Source organism: Camelus ferus, chromosome 7, assembly GCF_009834535.1.
Source record: "Camelus ferus isolate YT-003-E chromosome 7, BCGSAC_Cfer_1.0, whole genome shotgun sequence".
Classification (NCBI taxonomy): domain Eukaryota; kingdom Metazoa; phylum Chordata; class Mammalia; order Artiodactyla; family Camelidae; genus Camelus; species Camelus ferus.
Window position 1 is genome coordinate 40,031,719 of NC_045702.1, and position 24,985 is coordinate 40,056,703.

At 35.5% G+C, this 24,985-nt stretch overlaps 1 protein-coding gene across 1 annotated transcript in view; it reads right to left on the minus strand.

Moving 5' to 3' along the window:
- Window positions 1-24,985, minus strand: part of ITPRID1 (ITPR interacting domain containing 1) — a 163,934-nt gene that overhangs the window by 22,932 nt on the left and 116,017 nt on the right. The window contains exon 12 of the mRNA XM_006187759.2: window positions 24,462-24,519. Coding sequence (XP_006187821.2) covers window positions 24,462-24,519 — 58 coding nt within the window. The remainder of the gene's footprint in view (window positions 1-24,461; window positions 24,520-24,985) is intronic.

Sequence of the window (24,985 nt, forward strand, 5' to 3'; positions counted from 1 at the left end):
CATTCCCATCATAAAAATGGAAACATCGAGGTTTGTGGGCCTCAGAAACTTACCATAGGTCCCACAAACAATGTGACCTTAACTTATGTTCATGCTTTTTCCATTAAACCACACATATCAGCTGTTTGGTATTTCACGTCAGTCCTATATCCATGTCCAAAGAAGAAAGGAGAACATTCAGGCTGTGTTTGTTTAATGAACCTACGCCACTTTATTTTCTAAGGGTAAATTCTGGACTTGGTAACTTAGACTGTTTTGCTAATCAATATATACTTATCTAGAAGCCACTCATTCTCCTTAAGAAAATTAATATAAAATTAACCTGAACTAAGTAACATTCTCGACCCTATAGCTTATAGCTTAAAAAGAAATATCTGCTTAGTGCCTTGGGTGATGGTGATGGAAAACATTAGCAGTGGACCTGCATTGAGGTGCAGTGTTTATTCCTCCCATTCTATTCCAGGGAACAAGAAATGACATTCTAGGGTTCCTTGTGATTTGAAAGTACAAGTGGAGTTTCTGAGTCAGGAGTTTTTCAGTGGTTTCTGAAAGAGGCTTCAAAAAAAAAAAAAAAAAAAAGCAATGACTGTTCTAAAATGTGGTGACAAGGATGTCCAATACTCTCCCCTCAGAGAAACATCCCTAACCACCCAATATAATATAGCTCTCTGGGCCAGGACACTCTATACTCCATTATTCCATTTTATTTTTTTCATAACCTTTAAAAACATCTAAGATTACCTTATTAGTTAGTTAATTAATTACATAAATATTTACAGAACACTCATTATGCACCAGGATCTGGGTATGTTCTAAGGATCTGGGCATACAGTATTGAACAAAACAGAGAAAATTACTCTATTCATGGGATATATACACCTATTAATTGTATGCCACCTCTTCCTTGTGTGGAGATTTTGAATTATTTACAGCTCTGGACACATAATAAATATTTGTTAAATTATTAGAAAAAGTATAAATCTGCAAACTTGCATACACAGTTATTTTTTAAATAAGCTGTTGAGCTAAAACTGAGTCTCACCCTCCCTTCCACACCTTGCTCCTCACCAAAAGCAAAGATAACTAGCTCTGGTCTTCCCTTATAAAGCATAATTTTATTGGAAACTTTTATAGACTGAACTCTCCGTTCCCCTTACTTTAGGTGCTTAAGAAGATATTGGAGGTGATGTAGGTATTTTAAGCATTGGAAGGTTTGGACTGAATAATAATCTGAAAGTCCATGGTACCTGGAGTCAAGGACTTTGGATGGTATAGTGAAGAGGTCTCTAAATTTCAATATAGATCGCCTGAATTCAACTTCCAACCTTGGTGTATACTAACTCGTTGTTTTGTGGCAAGTCACTTAATTCCTCTGAGCCAAAGTTTAGTATCTGAAAAATGTGGACAGGCCGCGCTTCTTAAGCTATTGCACAGGTGACTGTAAGGAAAAAAACTTATGAGCTAGAAAAATTTGAAGCTCTTATTAATGGCAAGAATAACGCAATGTAACTTAATGTCATTATGCTGGACATAAAGCAATAAAGAATTAAAAATGATATCTGCATTGCTGAACAGCCATCTCTCAAATTCAGGAAGGTCCGGAATGCTGTTGGGTATACAACATAAATATAAACATAACCACTGAATCTGGCTTTAGACTGAAACAAAACAGACTGCTGATCATATGGGGATTTAAAAGAAGAATGGCCTTAACCAAGAATATCTTTCCTTCTGGTGTTTCTTACAACCTGATATTCTACTAGTAGAAATGTTTCAATCCATTGTTACTGAATAATAAAACAAATGTAGACTACACACTAAAATGGTAAAATGAATACATATAATTTTTTCCGTTGCAAATATTCTGCTAAAACCATAGTAAAGAAATTTGGTTTACTACAAAGATAGAAAGGGAGAGAGGTACTTCTGGAATAATGGGAAAGATAGCCCCCAAAACCCCACTGCTATGTAAAAGTAACAAGAACACTGGCAAAAGTTGTCAAAATTAACTTTTTCAGAACTCCAGAGATTAATCCAAGGCATGCAACAACTTTTGGAGCATTAATTCAAGACAACAAAAAGCTGGATATAAGTAAGAACAGTGAACTTCGTGGCATTTTAACTTACCCTAATCCCATCATCCTTTCCTCAGCTCTGCAATTAGCCTTGAAAATCAGCATCCTTGGAACAACAATAGCTGTGAAAACTAGAAGCCTTAGCAGTTACTGGAGGAAGCGGAAAAAGTGTGAAGCTCCCAGAAAAGCCCCATCCTGGAGAACTGTCACTATTTGACCTGGCTGGCAGCTCTCTGGTGAAGCTCCATTCACTAAGCTTGTCTTTATTTGACCTGACTCACAGGTCCTTAAGTGAGGATAGCCGCATCATCGGGGTATTTATCAAAAACAACCAATGATAATGGTTTAACATGGCAGCTACCTGAGATGGTGATATCGCTTGGGGCAAACAAGAAGCTGGCTAATGCCCACAGAAGACTTTGAAAAGGTCTGATATACAACTAGGGTCTAGAAGGCTGTACACATGTGCAGGGCTGTGTGCATGCCCAGGAAAGATCTGAGAAGACCCTAATCTCTCACCTCTGACTGACCTTGAGGTTCTTAACAAGCAGGAAGTGAAGACTAAGCTGAGATGGAGCCATGCTCCAACATATGAACAGAGACCATCATTAAAGGGTGGGAGACTTATTTGTTTAAGGCACTTAAGGAAATACCCATCCAATCATTAACTGACCACTAAGATATCTAAGTAGAGACTTCAGTGGCTGCAGATGACAAAGAAGACAGACTTCACAGAATTAATCCAGGGGAGTTACTTTCAAACAAACAACAAGCAAACAAACAAACAAACCAGAGACAACACCAACAACAAATCATCATAACAATAAACCATTGGGAAACTCAGTAAGATTAACAGTTAACTTCCCATCAGAAAGCATGAAGAACATTGTCAAAGTACTGAAAGAGGTAAGAATGCCAACCAAGAAATTTTATATTCAGGAAAACTGTCCTTCAAAAATAAAAGACAATTTGACATTCCTAGATAAACAAAATTGAGAGAATTTATCACTAGCAGACCTGTCCTATGAGAAAAACTGGTGGAAGTCCTTCAAGCTGAAGTGAAAAAGCACCAAGAGTAATTCAGAATCACATGAAGAAATAAAAAGCTGCAGTAAAGGTAACTGTATTGGCAAAAAACAATGTAAAGATAATAAAAATGTATTTTTGCTTATAATTCTTTTTTCATTCCTTTTTATTGCTGAATAATATTTCACTATATGTATATACCACATTTTTTGCTTATAATTCTTCTATTCTCTTATCTGAATTAAAAGATGATTTAATAAAGAACAAGTATAAAATTTAGTTAACAGAATTATAATGTATAAAAATATAATTTGTATGGCAATAATACTCAAATGAGGGAGGAGAGAATGATGCTATATTGGAGCAAACTTTTTATATACTATTGAAATTAAGTTGGTATTAATTTTAGCTAGATTGTTTTAAGATATTATCCCCAAGGCAACCACTGAGAAAGTAACTTAAAAATATAATTAAAAAACAAGATAATTAAAATTCACACAAGAAAATACTTATTTAACTGAAAAATCCATTAATGCAGAAATAAGAAAGCTATAAGACATATAAAACAGATAGCAAAGTGGCATGCATAAATTCCACCCTATCAATAATTACATTAAATTTAAATAACTGAAACACTCTAATCAAAAGAGATAGGAAGAATAAGAAAAAATATGACCCAACTATATGCAGTCAATAGGGGATATACTTTAGATTCAAAGAAGTAAGTAAGTTCAAAGTAAAATGAGGAAGAAAGATACACCTTGCAAATAGCAATAACAAAACCTGGGTTAGATTATTTTATGTTATGTTACCTTTTATAAACATTAAGACAAAAATTGTTGCTAAAGACCAAGAAAGACCCTGTTTAATGTTAAAACAGTCAATCTATCAGGAGGACAAAACAATTTAAAACACATATGTACCCCCCAAGAAGCTCCAAAATATATGAAACAAAACCTGGCAGAACTAAAAAGAGAAGTAAAAAATTAAACACTAACAACTGGAGACTTCAATACTCCCTTTAATAATGAAGAGAACAACTGAAAAGCAGAAGACTTGAGCAACGTTATAAATGAACTAGACCATTTAGACATCTAGGGAATACATACTCTTCTCAAGTGCATGCAGAACATTCTCCAGGATAGATCATATTAAGCCATAAAATAAGCTTCAATACATTTAAAAGGACTGAAATCTTGCCAAGTATGTTTTCTGATTGCAATGGAATTAAATTAGAAATAAACAACAGAAGGAAATTTGGGAAGTTTACAAATATGTGGAGATTAAACAACACACTCCTAAATAAGTTATGGGTCAAAGACACACAGGGAAATTAGAAAATATACCAAGATGAGGGAAAACCAAAACACAACATGTAAAAAACTTATGCAATACAGGTAAAGCAGTGCTTCAAAGATAATTTATATCTGTAAATGCCTATATTAAAAAAAAATACACCTCAAATCAATTACCCAATGTTCTGCCCTAAAAAGCTACAGAAAAGAAGAGCAAACAAAATGAAAAACAAGCAGAAAGAAAAATAATAAAGACTAGAGCAGACGTAAAGGAAATAGAGGATAGAAAAACAACAGCAAGAATAAGAAAACACAAGTTGGTTCTTTGAAAAGATCAACGAAAGTGACAAACGTTAGCTAGACTGATCAAGAAAAAAGAGAGAAGGCTCAATTAATAAATCAGGAATGAGAGGAGACATTATTAACCTTCTAAAATAAAAAGGATTATATGGCAATACCATGAATGAAAAATTAGATGATTTAGATAAAATGGATAAATTCTTATAAAGGCACAAACTACTGAAATTTACTTTTGAAGGAACAGAAAATCTGAATAGAACCACATGCACACGTTCACGTTAACTGATGTAAAAAAAAAAAGCATTTGGCAATATCTAATGCTCTCTCACGATAAAAAAAACAAAACAAAACAAAAAAAAACTCAACATACTGGGAATAGAACTGAACACCCCCTACCTGATAAGCACCATCTGCAAAACACCACAGCTAACATCATACTTAATAGTCAAAGACTGAAGGCTTTCCCTGTAAAATGACGATTAAGACAAAGATGTCCACTTTCTTCACTTCTCTTTCCAGGAAAATTAGCAAAGAAAAAGAGGAGGAGGGGGAGAAGGAGAAGAAGAAAAGAAATAAAAGGCATCAAGATTGAAAAGGAAGTAAAAAACCATCTCTATTTGCAGATAACATGATCTTACAGAAAATTCTAAGAAATTCACTAAAAAAGTATTAGAACTAATAAAATGAGTTTAGCAAAGTTGTAGGATACAAGATCAATATAAGGAAATCAATGTCATTTTTATACACTAGCAATGAGCAGTCCAAAATTTAAATCAAGAACAATTCCATTTACAATATCATCACAAAGAAAAAATACTTAGAGTAAAAATTAACAAAATTACTGTAAGACTTATGTATCGAAAATTGTAAAACATAGTTGAAAGGAATTAAGGAAGACCAAATAAATGGAAAACCATCCTGTATTATGGATCAGAAGACTTAATATTATAAAGATGGCAATAGTTTCCAAATTGATTTGAGGATTCAATATAATTTCTATCAAAATCCAAGCTGCCTTTTAAAAATAGGAATTAACAAGCTGATTCTAAAATTCATATGAAATGCAAAAGAACCAGAGTAACCAAAACAATCTTCAAAAAGAAAAACAAAATTGGAAAACTTAGATTTTCTGATTTAAAACTTACTACAAAGCCATATAATGATGATCATATGGTATTGGAATAGGATATATTCCAATACCATATATATACACACACACACACATATAATATATATATACACACACACACACATACATATATATATATGTATATCAGTGAAATTCAATTAAGAGAGCTTTGAAATAAACTCTTACACGTATAGTCAACTGATTTTCAACAAGAGTACTAAAAATAGTCTTATTAACAAATGGCGGTGGGCGAATTAAATATTCACATGTGAAAGGATAAAGGTGGACCTCTCCCTCAGACCATATACAAAAATTAACTCAAATGGATCATAAACAGTTTTGTAAGAGCTAAAGCCATAAGCTCTTAGAAGCAAACATAGTAAATCTTCATGACCTTGTGTTATGCAATGGTTTCTTAGATATGACACCAAAAGCACAAGCAACAAGAGAAAGACAGACACATTGGACTTCATCAAAATTTAAAACTGAGCTTCAAATGACACCATCAAGAGAATGAAAAGATAAACCACAGAATAGAAAATCATATTTGAAAATCACATGTGTGATAAGGGACTTCTATATAGAATATGTAAATAACCCTTACAACTCAACAACAAAAAGACAAATAACCCCGTTTAAAAAGTGCGAAGAATTTGAAAATGTTTCTCCAAACAAGTTATACAAGTGGCTGATAAAGACATGAAAAAATGCTCACTCTCATTAGCCATCAGGGAAATGCAAATAAGATACCAATAAGATACCACCAGGATGGCTAAAATAAATAGTGAGATAATAACAAAGTTGACAGTGATGAGGAAAATTGGAATCCTCATTCATTGCTGGCAGGATTGTAAAATGGTTTAGCTGCTTTGGGAAACAGTTTGACAGTTTCTCAAAATTTTAAACAGAGGGCTACCACATGACCCAGCAAATCTTGTTTCTAGGTAAATTACCAAGAGGAACATAAATGTAAGTCTGCACAAAAACTAATACATGAATGTGCAATATCCAAAACGTGGAAACTATCCAATGGTCTATCAACTGATGAATGGGTAAATAAAATCTGGCATATCTATAATAGAATATTATTCATTAATAAAAAGGAATAAAGTACTGATAAATGCTGCAACATAGATGAATCTCAAAAACATGACACAAGCTTCTAAAGAGAGAGAAAAATAAAAGAGTCTTCACCATGGTTTTAAACTTCTCAACATATAACATTGGAAGCAAGAAGGCAATTGAACAAGGCCTCCAGAATTGTGAAAAAAATGATTTTGAACTTAGAATTTGATGCTGAGCCAACACATTAATCAACTGTGAGGGCAGAATAAAGACATTTTCAGATACACAATGTCCTAAACCTTTCAGCTCTTTGGCACAGTTCTTTGGAAGCCACTGGAGACCATCTTCCATCAAACTGAAGGCATTAAAATAGAGAAATGCCAAAACAAACAAAAAAACAAACAAACAAACAAACAAAAAACAAGAGATAAACAAAGATCCAGTTAATTCAAGGAATCTCCAAGTTGGTAATGATAAGAATTCCTAAAGTGACAACTGTGCACCAGGCTTTAAGAGTCACCATCTAGTTGACGCTGAGAGCAGAGCTTTGTTTTCTGATTAAATATCCTTTTTATTGAATGAAATGACTGGAGGATGTTCTCAAAAAAAAAAAAAAAAAAGAAAAAGAAAAAAAGAAATACCCAAAGAAAGAAATGAGTTCTAGGAGGAAGATAATCTAACCCAGAAAGATGTAGAAAGAAAAAAGTGAAGGAAAATCCCCGAGGATGACAGTTTCACAGCAGGCTTAGCAATCATTCTCTCCAGAGAAAAAAAGAATGGAAATAAGGATGGATGCCAAGAATAAACTGAAATGATTAGATGTGCTAGCTTACCTGATGTAAAAATTTATTTTGTGAAAAAATATATTGAGAAGGTACTGGGAAATGTAGGAAGAGCTGGCAATATACACAAAGGAAAATAAAAAGAAAAGCAATACTTTGCCAAAATTATCTTGGTCCATTCTTTTATTCAGTATCTCCATGTAAACTTTCAATTTCTTTGATGAAACCCCCAGTTGATAGATTATTCGATACTTACATTTGAAAATGATAGTCTGATGGGCATTAAAAATCTTTTATTCTTCTCAATCAAATCTCTTTATCAATAGGTCAATAGAAATCTATGGTACTGCAGAATATATCTTTGCAAAATGTTATCTAAGTGACCTTGGTTTTATTTAAGCTTTTGGAGTTTGGCCATCATGAGTTTCTGTCTCTTCCTCTCTCTCTCATATCACTGCACTGTGAAGACATTTAGAAAGGAGCTTGATTTTGTCTTTTAATCATAGGCAGAAACAGAGCCCCTGAGAAATCTTTGTTGTCTCATTCATCCATTGAACAAACACTTTTTGAGCTTCCAATAGGTGTCAGGTCCCCCACTAGACTACCAGGGTATGCGTGTCAGCGTCTTTGGGCTGCTAGTAAATCATAATTCGTTCACTTTATAGTTAACAAAGAGCCAACACTGGGTTTTGAAATAGTCATATTTTTCCAGAGTCAAAAGTTTATACTAATAATATTATCCATTAATACAATAGGAACAATAATGATAAAAATAGAACTTTGAAACTCTAGACTCTACACATTTTTAAAAAGAAAGTCATTTAATGAAAACAGAGTATTTACAAGTTTGTATCATGTTGTATTTCATAAAATAAACTTCAAATCCTATTGGTTAATGCATCAGACCACGACCAAGGTTAAACCTGTGTGATTGCCATGCAGGTGGGCAAACTGCACATGCCGAAGGAAACAGACCATGTCAGAGATCATCACTGGAGTCTGTGTGGGCACCAGAAGCAGCCCAGAGTTGGCAGCAGGAGAAAACCAATCAAACTCTCAGCTGCTCTGGCTCTGAGCCGCTCTCTAACCACTCTTCCCAGGGAGAAGAACCAGCCTCACCTCTGGCTTCAATTTTCCCAGGGAAGGCTAAGAGGGGAAAATGTCAACTCTTTTTCCAAGGTGAGGAGAGCAGCCAGAATAAGATCAGCTATGGAAGGAAAACCCTAATACTCAAAGCCTCTGCTAGTGCCAGTGTCCTTTTCATTTGCTCAAACTTTTCTAGAGCCTTGTGCTTATCATAACAGGATGATGTCTGCTACACGAGACAAGAACTGGGATCTTCTTTCCAATGGATTCTTGAAAACGACATGGGATACTATGATTTCCCCCTTGCTCTCCCACAAGCCATTGATCTTCACTTTGATTTCATACTATCTGGGACTTTTGGCAACACACAAACTCCCTTATTAAAACCTAGTTTCTTGATGCAATATTCGCCCTGAATGGTTTTGTGTTTTCACTTGGCCAGTAATTAAAGGGAACTAGGAAGGAGTTGGGGAAAAGTGGTGGAACTGAGCTATGGCAAGAATGGGGGATAAACTGTGTGATAAAGAGCATTTGAAATGCATCCACTGTACCCCCTCTTTCTTCCTCTTTGGCGGCTTCTATCAGCCACCTTGGTCACACCCTCCATTCCTTCCAGAAGTACCTCTCCAGGCTCAAAAGGACCTGTGAGAGATTGATTTTCTAATTTCTTCCCAAACAACCTCTCAGGCTAAAACAAAATAAAGGATTCTTGGTTTCATATCTGATACAAGATATCCTTTGGAAAAAACCCTGAAACACATCACTTGTTAAATAAAAAAATTAATTAATTTTCATAAGGGGCACAGAAAAAATGCTCTTGTTTATTTTCATCCAGCATAGTTCTGTGGAGGATTAAATAATAAAAATAATTATATGAATAATAATAGTAATAGCTTAACAATTATCATCTAAGTAATTATAATGCTTCAATAATTATGATTTATATAATAATATATATAATTGTTAAACTATTATATAAATAATTATTATATAAATAACAATACATATAAATAATATATAAATATATTATCATATATTTGTTATATAATAAAGTATAATATATAAGTAATATAAATAATAAACTAATAACAATAATAATTGTTATTATTAAGGCTGAATTTAAATAAACTCAACTCTTGTTAAATCATAAACTTTGATTTGCTTCACTTTTTGGTGGGGATCATTTCAACCATATTAATATACTTTGATTTTAATATCCCCTTAGAAATATAGCAGTGTTTTCTCTGTTGAATTGTAAATCTAATTCTATCTATATTTTTATATTAGGGTGGTATTTTGACTATTCTAAAATAACATTAACATTTTTGCTAGGGAAACAGAGGAATGTTGTGGCAAGAATAAAAGCTTTGGGATCAGATAGATTTGTGACTCATAGTCACTTAATAGCTAGATTTCCTTGAATCACTTACTTATTCTTTCTGAGCCTCAGTTCCCTCATCGGTAAAATGGGAGTAAAGTACACTTACTCCTATGGTTTTTTAAAGGATGAATTAAGAATGTAAAGGGCTTTGTGTGATGCCTGGCATACAGAATGCTCAATATAGACTCAGTCCTCAGCCTTAAACCCATTTCCCATGCAAATCCTTCTGTAGATGCGATGCCAACCCCTACTCAAGACATGGCTATAAAGATGTATGCAAAGAATCCATAAAAGAAATAACAATTTAGTTAGGGACTTATGTTTTCCAGCAGCTAATTATAATTCAAGGCAAACTGTGTTCAGGCCTATGATAAAAGCATATGAACATTTTTGGGAGCACTGAAGAAGGAGTATCTCGGGGAATAGGGTTCTTGGAGGAGATGACAGAAGAGGTAGTAACTGAACTGAGACCTTGGCTTTTGGAGTGTAGAAAAGGAAACTGGAAGTGGATTCCATGAAATGGGAGCAATGCACTACAAAGATGTAAAGGTGGGGAATGCTGCGGGATTCAAAGCAACCCCAACACAGGAAGTTTGGGTTGTAGGACAGGAATTAGGACTGTTAGGATGGACCGAGGCCAGAATGGGAAAGACCCTGAATTCAATCCTAAGGAAATATCCATGTATAGACTATCGGGAGAAATAAACTTAAAAAAAAAGTATGAACAAACACTACAACATCCTTATGGAAGTAAAAGCTCTAAACAAGTGTAGAGTTATAGCTATAGAACTTAGCATCAAGCAACTGCCCCTTTCATTCGATAGTGGATGATACTAGGCTTCATGCTATTGGAACATACTCCGTCAATTAAGAAAAGTACTGCTTGGCGGCTGCAAAATATCCCCATGGTGCCAAAATGTCTGTGGAGTGGGTGGGGAGGGGGAGGGAAGGTGTGATAATTAAAAGAATTGTTACTTGCGATGTCACAGGAGCCAATGTGTTAACTCTGCATGCTGGGAAGCTAGAATGCTCCCAGCTGCCACGGGGAGGGAGGATGTGGTTTGATCCCTGGCACCACTCGTTGGGACAAGATGAATCACAAATGTGTTAATAGTGAGGTTCCATGTCATAATGTGCCAGATGGAGGTGGTTACATCTCTGATTGATTGCCTCCTGGCCAAGACAGGGGTTTTCCAGAAGGCGAATGTCTCCAAATTGGCATCAGAGCTCTAGGGATCAGCAGGTCTTTATTTTGGTCAACACGGACCTGACATTCTCAACTTTATGAAGTGTGGCTACCCCTAAGACACAGGGAGCCAGAAATAATACATGGATGAGGAAAGATGTGATGAGGGTGTGATACATGGAAGAAACAGTTTTGTGTTGGACTGAGCATGGCTGTTAATGAATCTATGTATGCCCTGGAAATAAGGGGGCAGAATGAGGGTGGGGAGATGCACTAAACACCCTGCGTGTGAACGAATTTAATAACTAGAGAGAGGAAAAGAAAGAAAAAGAAGAGAAAGAGCAGGAAGGAAATGCTTCCCAGCCTCAGACACCAAATCCCCACAGCAGATGAGCTGGGATGCCAGGCTGAGGCCACCGGGCAGAACTACAGAGCAGAATAACTCAGGGTGACCCTCCTGCCCACTCCTTTCCCTTCACCCCGACTGTAATCACCAAGCCCTTTGTTGTTGTTTTTTCCCCCAGTGCAGGCTTCCGACTATAAACAGCCAACTACAAGGGCAATAACTGTGGCGTCCTACTGGGAGCCAACGCAGCCTCTCGTGCAGGCGCTGGGTCCTAATACAGGACAGTGAATAAAGCTTCATTACAGAACAATGGAGTTAGCTGCCAGAGCCTACAGATTTGAATAAACAACAAATAAGCAACATCTGCTCCAGCATATGTGTATGGTAAAAAAAAAAGTCACAAAATAAAAGAATTTGTAAATGCCAAAAGCAACACGAAACTGGCAGTGCTACTGTAGAGTGAATTTTTAATTGCACATGCAAAGAGGCAGGCTGTGGGTATTAGTCTCACATATGTCTTGTTGCTGCCAACCTGGGAGTATAGATGAATTTAATTAAATAAGGATTATCCCTTCTCCCCAGTACAATTACTTATTTATAACAATGATAAAATTGCCTAATAAAAAAATTGCAATATTTCAAAAACAAGCCTAGAAAACACCCTGCTTTCCGTGTAAGTCGTTCAGGGCTGTTTGAGTTTGAGTGTGTCTTTTAAAATTAAGTCTTTGCCTACTGCCAAAGAAGAAGAAGGAAAAAAAAAAAAAAAAAAACCAAACAGCAACCCTTATCATAAAGCCTGCTGCAGTTAAACAGCCAGAGACGGCATTATGGAGAAATATAAAGAAGACACAGAGCAGCATGGGAATTGGCTTTCATGGGGTGTGCAGAAAATTAAGCAATTGGACTCAAATTGAGGCCAGGCGACTAAGCCAAGGGACAGAGCCACCAAGACTTGTGCTCCATCAGTGTCCTGGTCCTAATCTGTTGTGTGAACAGGCAGTGCCCAGCGATCAGTTCCTTTCACTCTGGCCATCCTCCTCCCTGTGCACTAGCTCCCCCCAAACCAACACCACTACCCAGACCAAACAACAAAAGAGGTGGGCACTCCGTCTTTCTTCTCAGTGCCAACAGAGTCCATTTTTACCTTCAAGTTAGCAAATCACGTCATCAGGGAGGCCAGTGGTAACAATTGAAGGATGAAACTGTAGATGGCAAAGTAGTACAGAAATCAGTATCTTCTGAGTTCCACGATCTAAGTTTGCTTTATGTTTGAGCAATTTTGTTGTTTCAATTGCCTATATGCACTAGGATTTAAGGCAAGTGCTAAGAGCTTACTACCACAAACATTTTGTCAAGATCAATTTAGAAGGCAATCAGAAACAAAAGACAGTCAGGGGCTCTGAGATGTGTGGCCATGGGCAGCTACACAATCTCTCTATTTCAGCTTCCTCATCTGTGCAAGGGGAATGATAATAACAGAATCCAGCTCTGAGGGAGGATTCAGTGATGGAAAGTGCCTGGACATGTGCTTGACATGGAGTCAGCACTCAAATGTTGCCAAGAAGTTAAAGTGACGCTTTATCAAGGCACTCAGATCTGTACTCGGCTCCTTTCCTGGATGTTAGCGCTTTCGATTTATCTTTTGCTTTTTCCTCTTGACACTTACATCACAATTGTATTTTAATAATTAACTGGTTTCTCCTAACTCTTGTAAACTCCATGAGACTAGGTTCTGTTTGGTTTGAATCTGTACCCCCAGCACCTAGAAGGGGTTCTTGTATGTGTAAGTGCTCACTGAATATTTGTTGAATGAGTTAGTAAGTATGGATGGAGGGCTAGATTTGAACTCAAAAAGATCTTGGCTTTAATTTTGGTCCTTCCCTTTGCTAGTTGTGTAAACTTAGTCAAGTTACTCAATTTGTTGATGTCTTATTTCTAAAGAGGAAAGGATAGTGTGATCATTACATTAAGTAATGTAATTAAAACTGCTTAGGACACTGCAAATCTGTATATTGATATAAACTGTTAATTAACAACGAACTGTGCCTTAATAAGAATTGCAACTTATTGGAATATAAAGTTAAGCATCAGATTCCATGTATATTTAGGTAAACCAACTTTCTGAGAGATGTTGCTGGAATGTGTACAAAGTGAAGTAAATTGTATATATTACTTAGTACTAAATACAACATGAAAAAATGAAGTAGCAATTCATAGATTTGAAAGGAATATTCAAATTGGATACATTCCTAATTTGCAAATATTGAAATCCATGCCAACAAAATCATTAAAAATACCACATACTACATTTTAAGACAGTCATTATACTCTGCCCATAATGCACCACTGGTGAATTAGAATTGGGTAAGACAAGAGAAACCCAGATGGCGACATGACCAATGTGGGGAGGCAACATGTATGTGTGGGGTTCCCTGATGGCTCAGGGACTGTCCTAGGCCTGGGAATACTAGGTAAATAAGACAAGATTCCTACCCCAAAGCAGAACACAGTTTAGTGCAAGGGAGCAAATGGTTACAGTTTCTCCAGTAAGTCCTGTGGAGATGCCATTTTCCAAGGGTAAGAGTAGCATAAGGGAAGAGGTTACAGGTAAGGAAATAAAGGAGGAAGAATAGCAGGGACTATGGCATTTGTCTGCCTAAGAAAGGAAACGGGCCACTTTGGTGTTGTTCTAAAAGAATAGCAGCCTCTTTGAAATAACACAGAAAAGAGAGGAGAGAGAGACAGAGAGACAGAAGGACAGAGAGAGAGAGAGAGAGAGAGAGAGAGAGACAGAGAGGGACAGAGAGGGACAGAGAGAGACAGAGAGAGACAGAGAGAGAGAAGGGAAGCGAAGAACTGTAAGGGAATAAATAGATTCTAGTTTAGTGGTAACTGATGAGAAAGAAGACCAGCTTGGAGACAGGATATCAAAGTTACCTCTTCAAAGTAACCTTTTCCAAATCTGCTTTGGAGCAAAAATCCTATGAGCAAAACCTTAATAATTTAGCTCTCACTAAATCCCCAAATATACTCAAATTGTAAAAATTAACATTTAGAATTATTTTTGTTGAATGATTATTCTGTGTATACAAAATAGAAAATACAGATAAGCAAAAGAAGGAAAAAACGGACGTAATTCTGTCATCCAGAGATTGTCATTATTGACACTGTGATCTCTCCCTCTTTTTCTCTCTCAAATGATCAATTACTAGAATCTTTTGTTGGAGGGGTAGGGTTAGAAACTTGCTTGAAACATTTAAATTTGTACAATATAAAAAGTAAAAAGGAGAAAGAAAAAAATACTACCTGAAACTCATCACCATGAGATGGTCACCAAACTCTTACCTATAGTTTATCTCAGATGTAACTTTTATGTGTATTATATAGATTAAATACATAATTTTATAGAAGCAAATTGAGATTTTTTATGTAGGGACATGCATTTTATTTTATGATTTGTTTTCATCTCTTAACTCTAAGTCTTTAGCCACTGTGGCATGAAATACCAGTTGTGTTCTCATTAATGACTGCGTGATATTCCATTTAATGCAGCATTATTTATTTAAACAATTTTCTATGTTGAATATCTAAGCTAGTTTTAATTTTTCACATCTTTTATAATTATCTTAGGATAACTTTCTAGAAGGCATATGCAGGTCAGAAGGTAAACACATTTGCAAGGTTTCTGACATAAATTGTTATATTGCCTTCAGAAAGCAATGTGTATCCTTGCCGACATTAGATTATATGATTTCTTAAAACTTAATCAATTGACTCCTTTGTCTATTTTAGTGTAACTTAAATTTGTATTTCTTAGATTACTGTTGTAATTTTTTTGTTTAGTAAACATTATTTTGTTTAGTAAAATTCCTACTGATACCTTTGGTTTTAAAATTTTCTCACATTGGGAAATATTTCACAGTAGAGAGTACAGAAAAATAACACAACAAATACCTATTCCTTGTAACCACCCATCAGGTCTACTAAAATATAACATTTTGCCATAGTTATTTCAGATTGTTTTCAAAAGGGAAATTCACAGATGCAGTAGAAGCCCTGTCCTGATCCCATGTCCTCTGTCCTTTCCTTCCTTCCCAGTTAACCAGGGTCCTGAATTTGGTATTTATATTTTTCCTTGTATATTTTTGTGCTTTTGCTTTAACATGGATTAATACAGAACAAATGTTGTATATTTTATGTATTGTATACACCCAACTGTGATTTGCTTTCTCTCACCTTATATTTGTAATATTTTCCCAGGTGGATACATTAACTTGTTTGTTTATCATCACTGCTGTGTACTATTCTACTATATGACTATATTATGATATCTTTAACATTTTTCTTATTGATTTGATTGCTGTAAGGTTGTTTTCAGTTTTTTGCTATTTCAGTGTTGTGAAAAAATATTCTTATACCTCCAATTCTTCTGCATATATGTGAGGATCTCTCTAGGGCATATACTAAAAAATGGAATGGCTGAGTCACAGAGTCTGTGCATCTTAAACTTTACTAGATTTTGCTAAACCACTTTGCAAATTGCTTTGCAAAATGGTTGTACCAATTTATAATCTCACCAGCAGGATAAGTGTTCTCCCCTCTCTCCACAGGCTCACTAACATTTGAGAGTATCACAATTTTTAAATTTTGCCAATATTTTGGGTTTAAAATAGTATCTTATTTAAATTTATCTATCCCTGATTATAATGGGATGAAGCATTTTTTCTTCTTATTGGCCAACTTTTCTGTGACTTGTATATTTATGTCCTTTTTAAAAGTCATTTGCCTTTTTTATTGACTTTTAGAAATTATCTATTTTTCTGGGAACAAATATTTTGTTGTATAATAAATTGCAGATACCTTCTACTTTGTGATTGGTCTTTGAATATGATTTATGCTATCTTTGTTGAACCAATATTAATAATTATAATGAAGCCTTTTCAAAAATCAGTATTTCTCTTTATAATGTGTTTGTTTGTTTGTTTGTTTTTTTGAGTGTCCTGTTTAAGAAACTGTTTCTTCTCTGAGGTCTTAAGTGTATCCCTCTGTATTTTCTTCTGTAAGTACCAATGCTTTGCCTTTCACATTTAGACCTTTGCTCTACTTGGAATTTATCTTTGTGGGTGAGGCAAGCCAACGGTTTAATTTTCTGCCTTTTCCATATGAATGACCAATTCATTGTATCTATCACATTCACCCTTTCTCCTTTGATTTTGAAATGTTGTCTCTGACTTATTATTTCCATGTATGTGGGGTTGGGTCTGTTTCTGACCTATTTTACTGATCCACTATTTAAATTTATTTTAGCCATGACACAGAGACTTACTTACAATAACTATATAACAAGTCTCTCAGTTTCTAATAGGGCAGGTCCCTCCTCCATGATCTTCATAGTTGTCTTAGCTTTTCTTGGTTCTTTATGGGTACATATGAATTTTAGGACAATTCTGCAGGTTCCACAAAAAAAAAAAACTTTATCAAAATTTTTACTGAAATAGTGTTACTTTTCTAGATTAATTTGTAGGGGCTTTCTACAAATTAATAAAATCAGCCTTTATATATCGAATGTCAATTACTTGGTATGTAATGATTCATAATTGTTAAATCTTAAATAAGGATTATAATTTTGATTAATTTTTTAAAGTCTTCTCTCTCTGTTTTTTTTTTACCTTGAAGTACACTTAGATTTTAATATTATAAACCCTGGTTAGTTTTTGTCTTTATTTCTCTTTTATCCTATTTCCAACATTTCACAATAGTTAGTTGCAATAAAATAGAATTTAAACAAATCATTATTGTAAATTTTATTTTTATCCCAAGTTACTTTGAAATATTTTCTTTTAAAATTTTTAACAATAATTAATTAATCTGGTATGTTTAGTTAGGTTTTACTTGAGTTCACTTTTTTCCATACCCTACTTGAATTATTCTACAGTACATTATTTGAGTAGCATCTTAGTCAGGACATTGTCCCGGAAGGGTAGTGAAGGAAATACTTCAATGAGTTCCCCTTTGAGAATGACTTTATGCTGCCCTTGCATATAGAAAAAAGTATGAATGGGTAAAAGATCACTGGTTCACATTTTCCTGCTTCTTCCATGTATTAGTTTATTCCCACAAGCCATTTAGCATTGTGAATGACAAGTTGGAATTTTTTCACTTTGTAAATAATCTGTATTTTTCTGTCTGGAAATTTGTGAATTACTCCTTTCCCTACCTTATGTTTGTACTTCATACATTTTACTGTGATATTCAAGTGTTCTCATTTCATTCATGTGCCTAGACTTAATAAAAACTATTTTTTGTTGCAATGTTATTTATTTATTTATATCAAAGTACTATAGACACATAAAAAATTCCAGGTAGTACCAAAGGCCATAAAATGAACAGAAATTCCCCAAAGGTAATTGCTTTTAACCCTTTCCATTTGTGATTCTTCTGGTTATATAGTTCATTTCTAAATAATATACTTTCATTTCTATTTTTTGACTTGTTAATAACAACATATTATTGAGTGCTTAACATGTTCTAGACACACTTCTAGTCCCCTTACAAGAGTTAACTCATTTGATCTTCACAATAATCCTATAAATTATATTGTTCTTATTTATCTTTGAGGACATTGAAACACAGAGAAGTTGACTGACTTGCTCTAGGTCAGCTTTTTTAAGTAGTGAAACTAGCCAGAACTTGAATCCAGGTCCATCTGATTCCACTATAAAAGGTAAGATTTATACTGCTACTCCACTTTCTTTACCTTTGTCTGTCAATCATCTATCTGAACTCTTTCTTTTTCATTCCATCAGCTTTAATCAGTACCTTGCCAGCCTTCTATCTAAGGTAGAGACATTAGTGCCTTGTGCTGCTAAACATTTTCTCTTTGCTTCTCTAGACCTACTCTCCTTTCTTCTCCATCCTGCTCTGTGTGTGTCCCATAAAGACTGTATCAATGGTGTTCCTTGATCACTGGCATCATCTTAGACTTGGCCACTGGAGATTGGAGGATAGCAAAAAGAGGGAGTCTGAAGTATTCATTTTCCCACCTGCCTCCCCTGCTGCATCACCCACAGCTTGGCTGCCTCCCTCTACAAAAAGCCACAGTTTTCCATACAGCTATTCACTCCAGGCTCCAGTCCCTAATCCTTCCCCTGCCCCTGCAGTCATAAGAGTGGTAACTTCTCCCCAGCATTTCTAAACCTAGGATTTGGCACCAGTCATTGTTGGTTTTGCTAAGCTTGCTCATACTTTTGTGGAAACCACTGCTCAGTCACCTGGATTGGTGCCTTCTGATTTCTTTTTGGAGGAACGTTTTTATCCTTTCCTCCACCTTTTCTTCAGACTTCTCATCTACCACTTCCTAATAGTTATAATTCTACCTTCAAAATGTTTGGTTTGATAATATTTCCAGTTTGTTATATGACCAGAATCATTCTCTGTGTTTGTCTATTTGTTGATTCTCAAAGCTGAAAACCAATCAACAGTGTTTACATTGTTATGGCTGTGTAAATATGATCTACTGCAGGGTCCAAAGTTTGGTCAGGGGACATTTCCTTTTCTTCATGCCCATTGCCATCAAATGGTATTAGATACCATTAATTTAAGACTCCCATTATTTAGGTACCACTTAAAAAAAAAACCTCTGCCAAATAAATTATGACCCACCATCAATTGTAAGATGTAGCTAGATTTCAAGGACAAATTGTTCATCTTTTAATTGATGAAATACAGTGTCATCTCTTCTCTTGCCCTCTTGACCTGTTCTTGAGCAGTTAGTTCTCAGTGTGGAGTTACAATCCACTCCACAGCCTGCATATTATTCTCATGCACCAGCCACATGTCTTCCAACTGCAGAGGAGTCATTTCAAACTTGTGTGGTGCAGTGTTCAAGAGTTAGTGTTAGACAGCCTGAATTTGAAACCTGAAACCACTTTTTATTATCTGTGAGGCTATGAAAAGTTACTTAACTTTTTTGTGCTTCAGTTTCTTCATCTAATAATTAGAAATAATAACAGTGCCTAACTCAATGGTTTATTGTGAGGATTAAATGATGCAATGCACTTGAAGTACACAGAACTGTGCCTGCCACACTGTGACTGTCCTTGTTACATAAACTGAAAATGCTCCGTGAGTGGTCTCCTTCAAAGTCTTACTGCTTGTGGCTCAAGGTAGCATCCCCAGTCTTCCTCCAAATGGTAGAAAGGGAACACAGCCCGGGATTACTGTGTGCCAATGAAATATCTTCAGCAATATTTTCTCTGTCTCTGCAACTTGTTGCCTCTTTAAATACAAGGTGGGCTGAATGGTTCCAGAGTAGTGGAACTGGGTCCTATGATTTCCTTAGAAAAGCTGCATATACAGATTTGTCACATATTGACTTTATATCTGATAATCTATCTTTTTTAGAATCTCAGTCAAAACTAAGACAGGAAGAGTCCAACTCTAACCACCTGTTACGTCTATGTAATACTCCTTGGATCTGTCTTCCTTGACATTTTGTTTATTATATCCATTTCATTTCTCCACTCAGCTCTTAAATGATTTCTCACACATGTCTCTTACTTTTATAATTCAGCTCTCTTCCTGAAGAATTCAATCTGTCACTTACTGTCTTCAGTGTACTTTTTGAATTATATTTTAATTTTTCTATTAGTATTTTGCTATATCTCTGTAATTTAATGGTTGCTTTATAGCCACAAAGTTTTACTTAAACTTAATATTGTACCACTTCATGTGAAATGTAGAAACACTGAGCTGTACTGGTCCATTCACCAACCTCCCCATCCTCTGTGCTAAAACTGTCATCTGTATTACATTGAGGTGTAGTGAAACATCACAGTTCACTGTCCATCTTTAGTCTGAAGAACTACCTGCAGCATTGCTTGCAACGCAGGTATGCTGATAATGTTATCTTACTCTCCTTTAATCTGGAAGTGTCTTTATTTTCACTCTTGAGGGACACTTTTGCTGCATACAGGATCTGGTTCACAGTTACTGCCTGCTGGGCTCCACTGTTTCCAATGAGAAGTCTTCAGTCGTTCAAATCTTTATTCTCTTGTATGCAGTATGTAATTTTCCTATACCTGCTTTGACTGTTTTCTTTTTATAAGTTTGACATTATATTTAAGTGTAGCTTTCTGGGTTTTTTTTTCATACTTTGGAATTGCTGAGCTTCCTGAATCTGTAAATATAAATCTCTGACTGAATTTTGGAAATTTTCCACCATTACTTCTTCAGATTTTTTTTCTATCCAGTTGTCTCCATCCTTTCCTTCTCTGACTGCAACTGCATCAACTCTGATTGACCTTGTGATGTTGTTTCCCAGGCCCCTGAGACCCAGATAACTTTTTCCATATAATTTTTAATGTCTTTTTCCCCCCTGTTCTTCAACTTATTGGATAATTTCCAGCTTATTGGATAATACATTAAAGTTTCCAAGTCCTTATTTTCTCAGTTCTATCTACTATTAAGCCTATCCATCAAATTCTATATTTCAGAAATTATAGTTTTCATTTATAGAATTTCCATTTCATTTTTTATTATACTTTCTATTTTGCTTTTGAGATTTTCTGTTGTTTCACTCATTGTTAAGTGTAATTTTCCTTTACATCCTTCAGCATGGTTATAATAAACTCTTTAAAATTCTTTTCTGCTGGTCTGAACATCTTGGTTTCCTCATGGTTTGTCTCTATTAATTGCCTACGTATAAGTTACATTTTCTTATTTTCTCATATGCCCAGTAATTTTTTATTGTACCTGGACGGTGAACAGTATGCTGCTTTAGCAGTCAGAAAACTGGCTGGAAGCAAACTCCAATTGGAAGTGTCATTTCACTCTTTTAACCTTAGCTAAGATTCTTAGTCTTCCTCATGCATGTCTAGTTCAAGAACTGGATAGCGATTTGGATAGATTTCATACTCAGAGTCTGAGGATTCTCCTCTCTGGCTCTCTCCTTTCTGAGATTTCTCCCCTCATTTTTCAGCTTCTGTTATTGCTCCAAATTCTGTCTTCCGATTTTTTCTAGCTAACAAGACTGCTGCTAATTTCTATTAAAATTTTAGAGTGGTGTCAATTAGCTCCTGCTTCAGGCTAAAAGACTTAAAAAAAAAGAAAAAAACAGGAAATTCATCCAGTCCCATTCCCCTCCCCACCCCGCCCACATGTTGAAGCCTTCTCCACTGTCTGTCTGCTTTTGTTCACTCTCCAGTGCCTTTAAGTAGGAGTTTTAAAATGTTTTGTTGAGAATTCATAGTTATCTGTGGGACGGTTGGCCTGTCACTTAGCCATTATCAGAAGCAGAATCAGACATTGCGTGTTTTACCTGAAAAGGATGTTTACTCATTGGAGATTGTTCTCTTATATAAATGCAAAGTCTTCATACATCTCACTGAGAATATTCATTTCTGAGGATTCCTAATGATTCTTGGCAGTCATTCTTTTGTGGCAGGCATTTCTTCTGAATACCCTCCAATTGTGAACTGCTAGGTACTGTGGTAATTTTGCTGTGTTTGCTGATATTATAGGGTGACAGGAAAGGTATGCATTGTCCAATTTGACAGTTAACTCAGATTCTTTTGGTAATTATGAACTTAACATGTGAATACAGTTCTGCAGTGCACTCGTCTCCTTAAACCCTAGGTGAGCTCTTCCTGTGGAACTGTCTGCAACTTCACCCACAATATATACCGCACAAATTCCTCAAGGCTTCTAGAATATGAATGAGTGACTTTGTCCCCAACTTTTTAATTGACTGCTATATGTTTCCTCCTTATATTTATATTCCTTTGTCATTCCAGTGATCATTTTCATGGATAAAGGGAGGATGGCCTTGGATCCTCATCTCTTATAAGAAGTAATTTTGATCAAATTCACTTAGAGAAATGCTTAAATACACCTTTTCTGCTAATATTCAGAGCATGGTACATAAGTAGATGAATAGTCTTTAAAATGTCTTTAAACTAAGTTTTTAATGTGCTTGAAGAGTTCATCACATGCTTTCATCTATTTGTGTCCATATATGCTGCTTAATACTACAACTTATGACTCCTTGTGGTTCTGTGGGTTGACAACTCAGCTATGTGGTTGTTGCTGGGGTTCTCTCATGCAGTTGCAGTCAGACGGCATCTGGGCTGGAGTTATTTGCGAGTTTGACTGGACTGGACAACTAAGATGATTTATTCACATGGAAGCTCATTCAAGGCTGCCCACTGGAGTGACCACATGTGGCATAACTAGGTGTTGCACTTTTCAGAGCATGAGGGTTAGGTTCCCAGAAGGACTGTTCCAAGAGCAGGTATCTCAAGGGCTGGACAGCAGCCAGGTGGGATGAAGGCTATGCTTGGAAGTGGCACAGCATCACTTCTGCCATATCCTATTGGTCAAACAGTCCATGTACCTTTATCTTTTGAGTAAAGTCATCTTTTGAACTTTGTATCACCATTCATTCATATTGTATGCACATATTTAAAATGTATGTATGCAATTCATATATATATATATATATACACATATATATATATCAAAGTAGTAATTTCCCTTTTCCCCATTAATCAAACTAGTTTTATTTATTGTTTTTTCAGTCTTATTTTTTCTTGGGTTAACAACACTTTTTTTGAAAGTAATAAAATCACATTTGCTTTACTATAACTCAGATGTTCCTTCATTAGGCTAACCTTCATCCACCTTAAGTTGCTCTCTGAATTTGAGAATAAATGTAGGAAATGCTTTTGTCTAACTTCCCAAATCAATTTTTAGAATGATTGGGATGACTTACATGATATCAGCAGACCTCTTAATTGAATGTCTAGGAAGGCAATTCCTATTGGCAAGGGGACCTCCAGTTTCACTGAGAGGCATTCAATTAGATGGAAAACAGATGCTTATTTTTGTCTTATAAACCTCCATGCAGGTTAGGTGGTAATTACTTTGAAGAGCAGGATGACAATTTATGTAATCAGCAGGACCCTATAATTACTAATGCATGATTTCTAAACAGCATTTAGCAAAATGAGACCCATACATACACTTTGTAATGAAAAAGATGTGTTTGACACTACACTAAATTAAATTTAAACTTTGCATATTTTCTTCCAGGAAACACACTAGCTTCATCTGCTATATTTTGCTTCACTAACCCCTGTCTACTTTCAGCTTTTATAGGATTATGGAAATGCTGAATCACAATGATGACTGAATGGGAGCATAAGAACCAGGAGTAGGGAAAGACTTCCTTCTCTATGGTCTAGGATGATATAATCAATCTAAGAGATGACTGGAAAGTTACATCTAGGCAACTTGTTTCCACCTCGAGTTTAATATGACGGTCATACAATCACTTAATTTAGACAAAGAGGGCTGGCAGAGAACTTAAAAGTTATCTGCACTTATCTCTTTATTACAGATGGAAAAACTGAGGCCCTGTGAAATGACATGACTTGTGCAACATCAAGCAATTGGCAGTCGAATAAAGTATTCACTCGGTTAGCCCCAGTTCTCCGTGAAATCCACTCCATTAGCCTATTCAGGTCATGCAGAGTTACCATTAGACAAATCGCGTACTACACTAGCCCCAGGAATACTGAACATTTCTGTAGCAAGTATTTTGAAATTTACATGTACATTTGCACTGCTAGCAGGTGTTTGAATAGTAGTAGGTGGAAGTAATAGTGATAGTCAGTATGGTATCTTTTGAAGATAATTTAAGTTCTACATAGTAAAAAAGTGGAGTACTAGTTATTTACGTTTTCCTTCTGAAAGACCATTGATGAAATTGTACGCCTTGATGAACTCTTACCTACAGTTCCTGAAGCCATGTCAAGAGGATTACCAGTCTCTTCTTCAAAGCTCTGGACCTGAGACATCAAAATCAATCTCATTAGATATGCTTTCATAATAAATTCACTTTATTTATTTAATCAACATATAATGAGTGCCTACTGGCTATGGTTAAGAGAATTAAACATGATTTCTGAACTCTAAGAGCTGACAGTCTGCAGCAGGCAGGTGGTATGTACAAGGCACTCATAACAAAGAGTCAAAGAAACTAAGGGAGTTAAGAAGAGAGAACAGGAAAGTCCACTTCTGGGTGGGAGGAGTAGAGGCCTTGCCTGGAAGATGTGACATTTGAACTAAACTTAAATAATAATGTTATTATTAATCTAGAATTTTTTTTTTTTTTGCTCTCAAAGAGCTTTAATTACATTTGGAGAAAGCAAGTTATTTCCCATATTTAATTTCAGCTCTTTAAGGGATTTATTTACAACTTGGTTAATTTTATGGAGAACAATTCAGAAAATACATAACTCAGTTGCTATATAA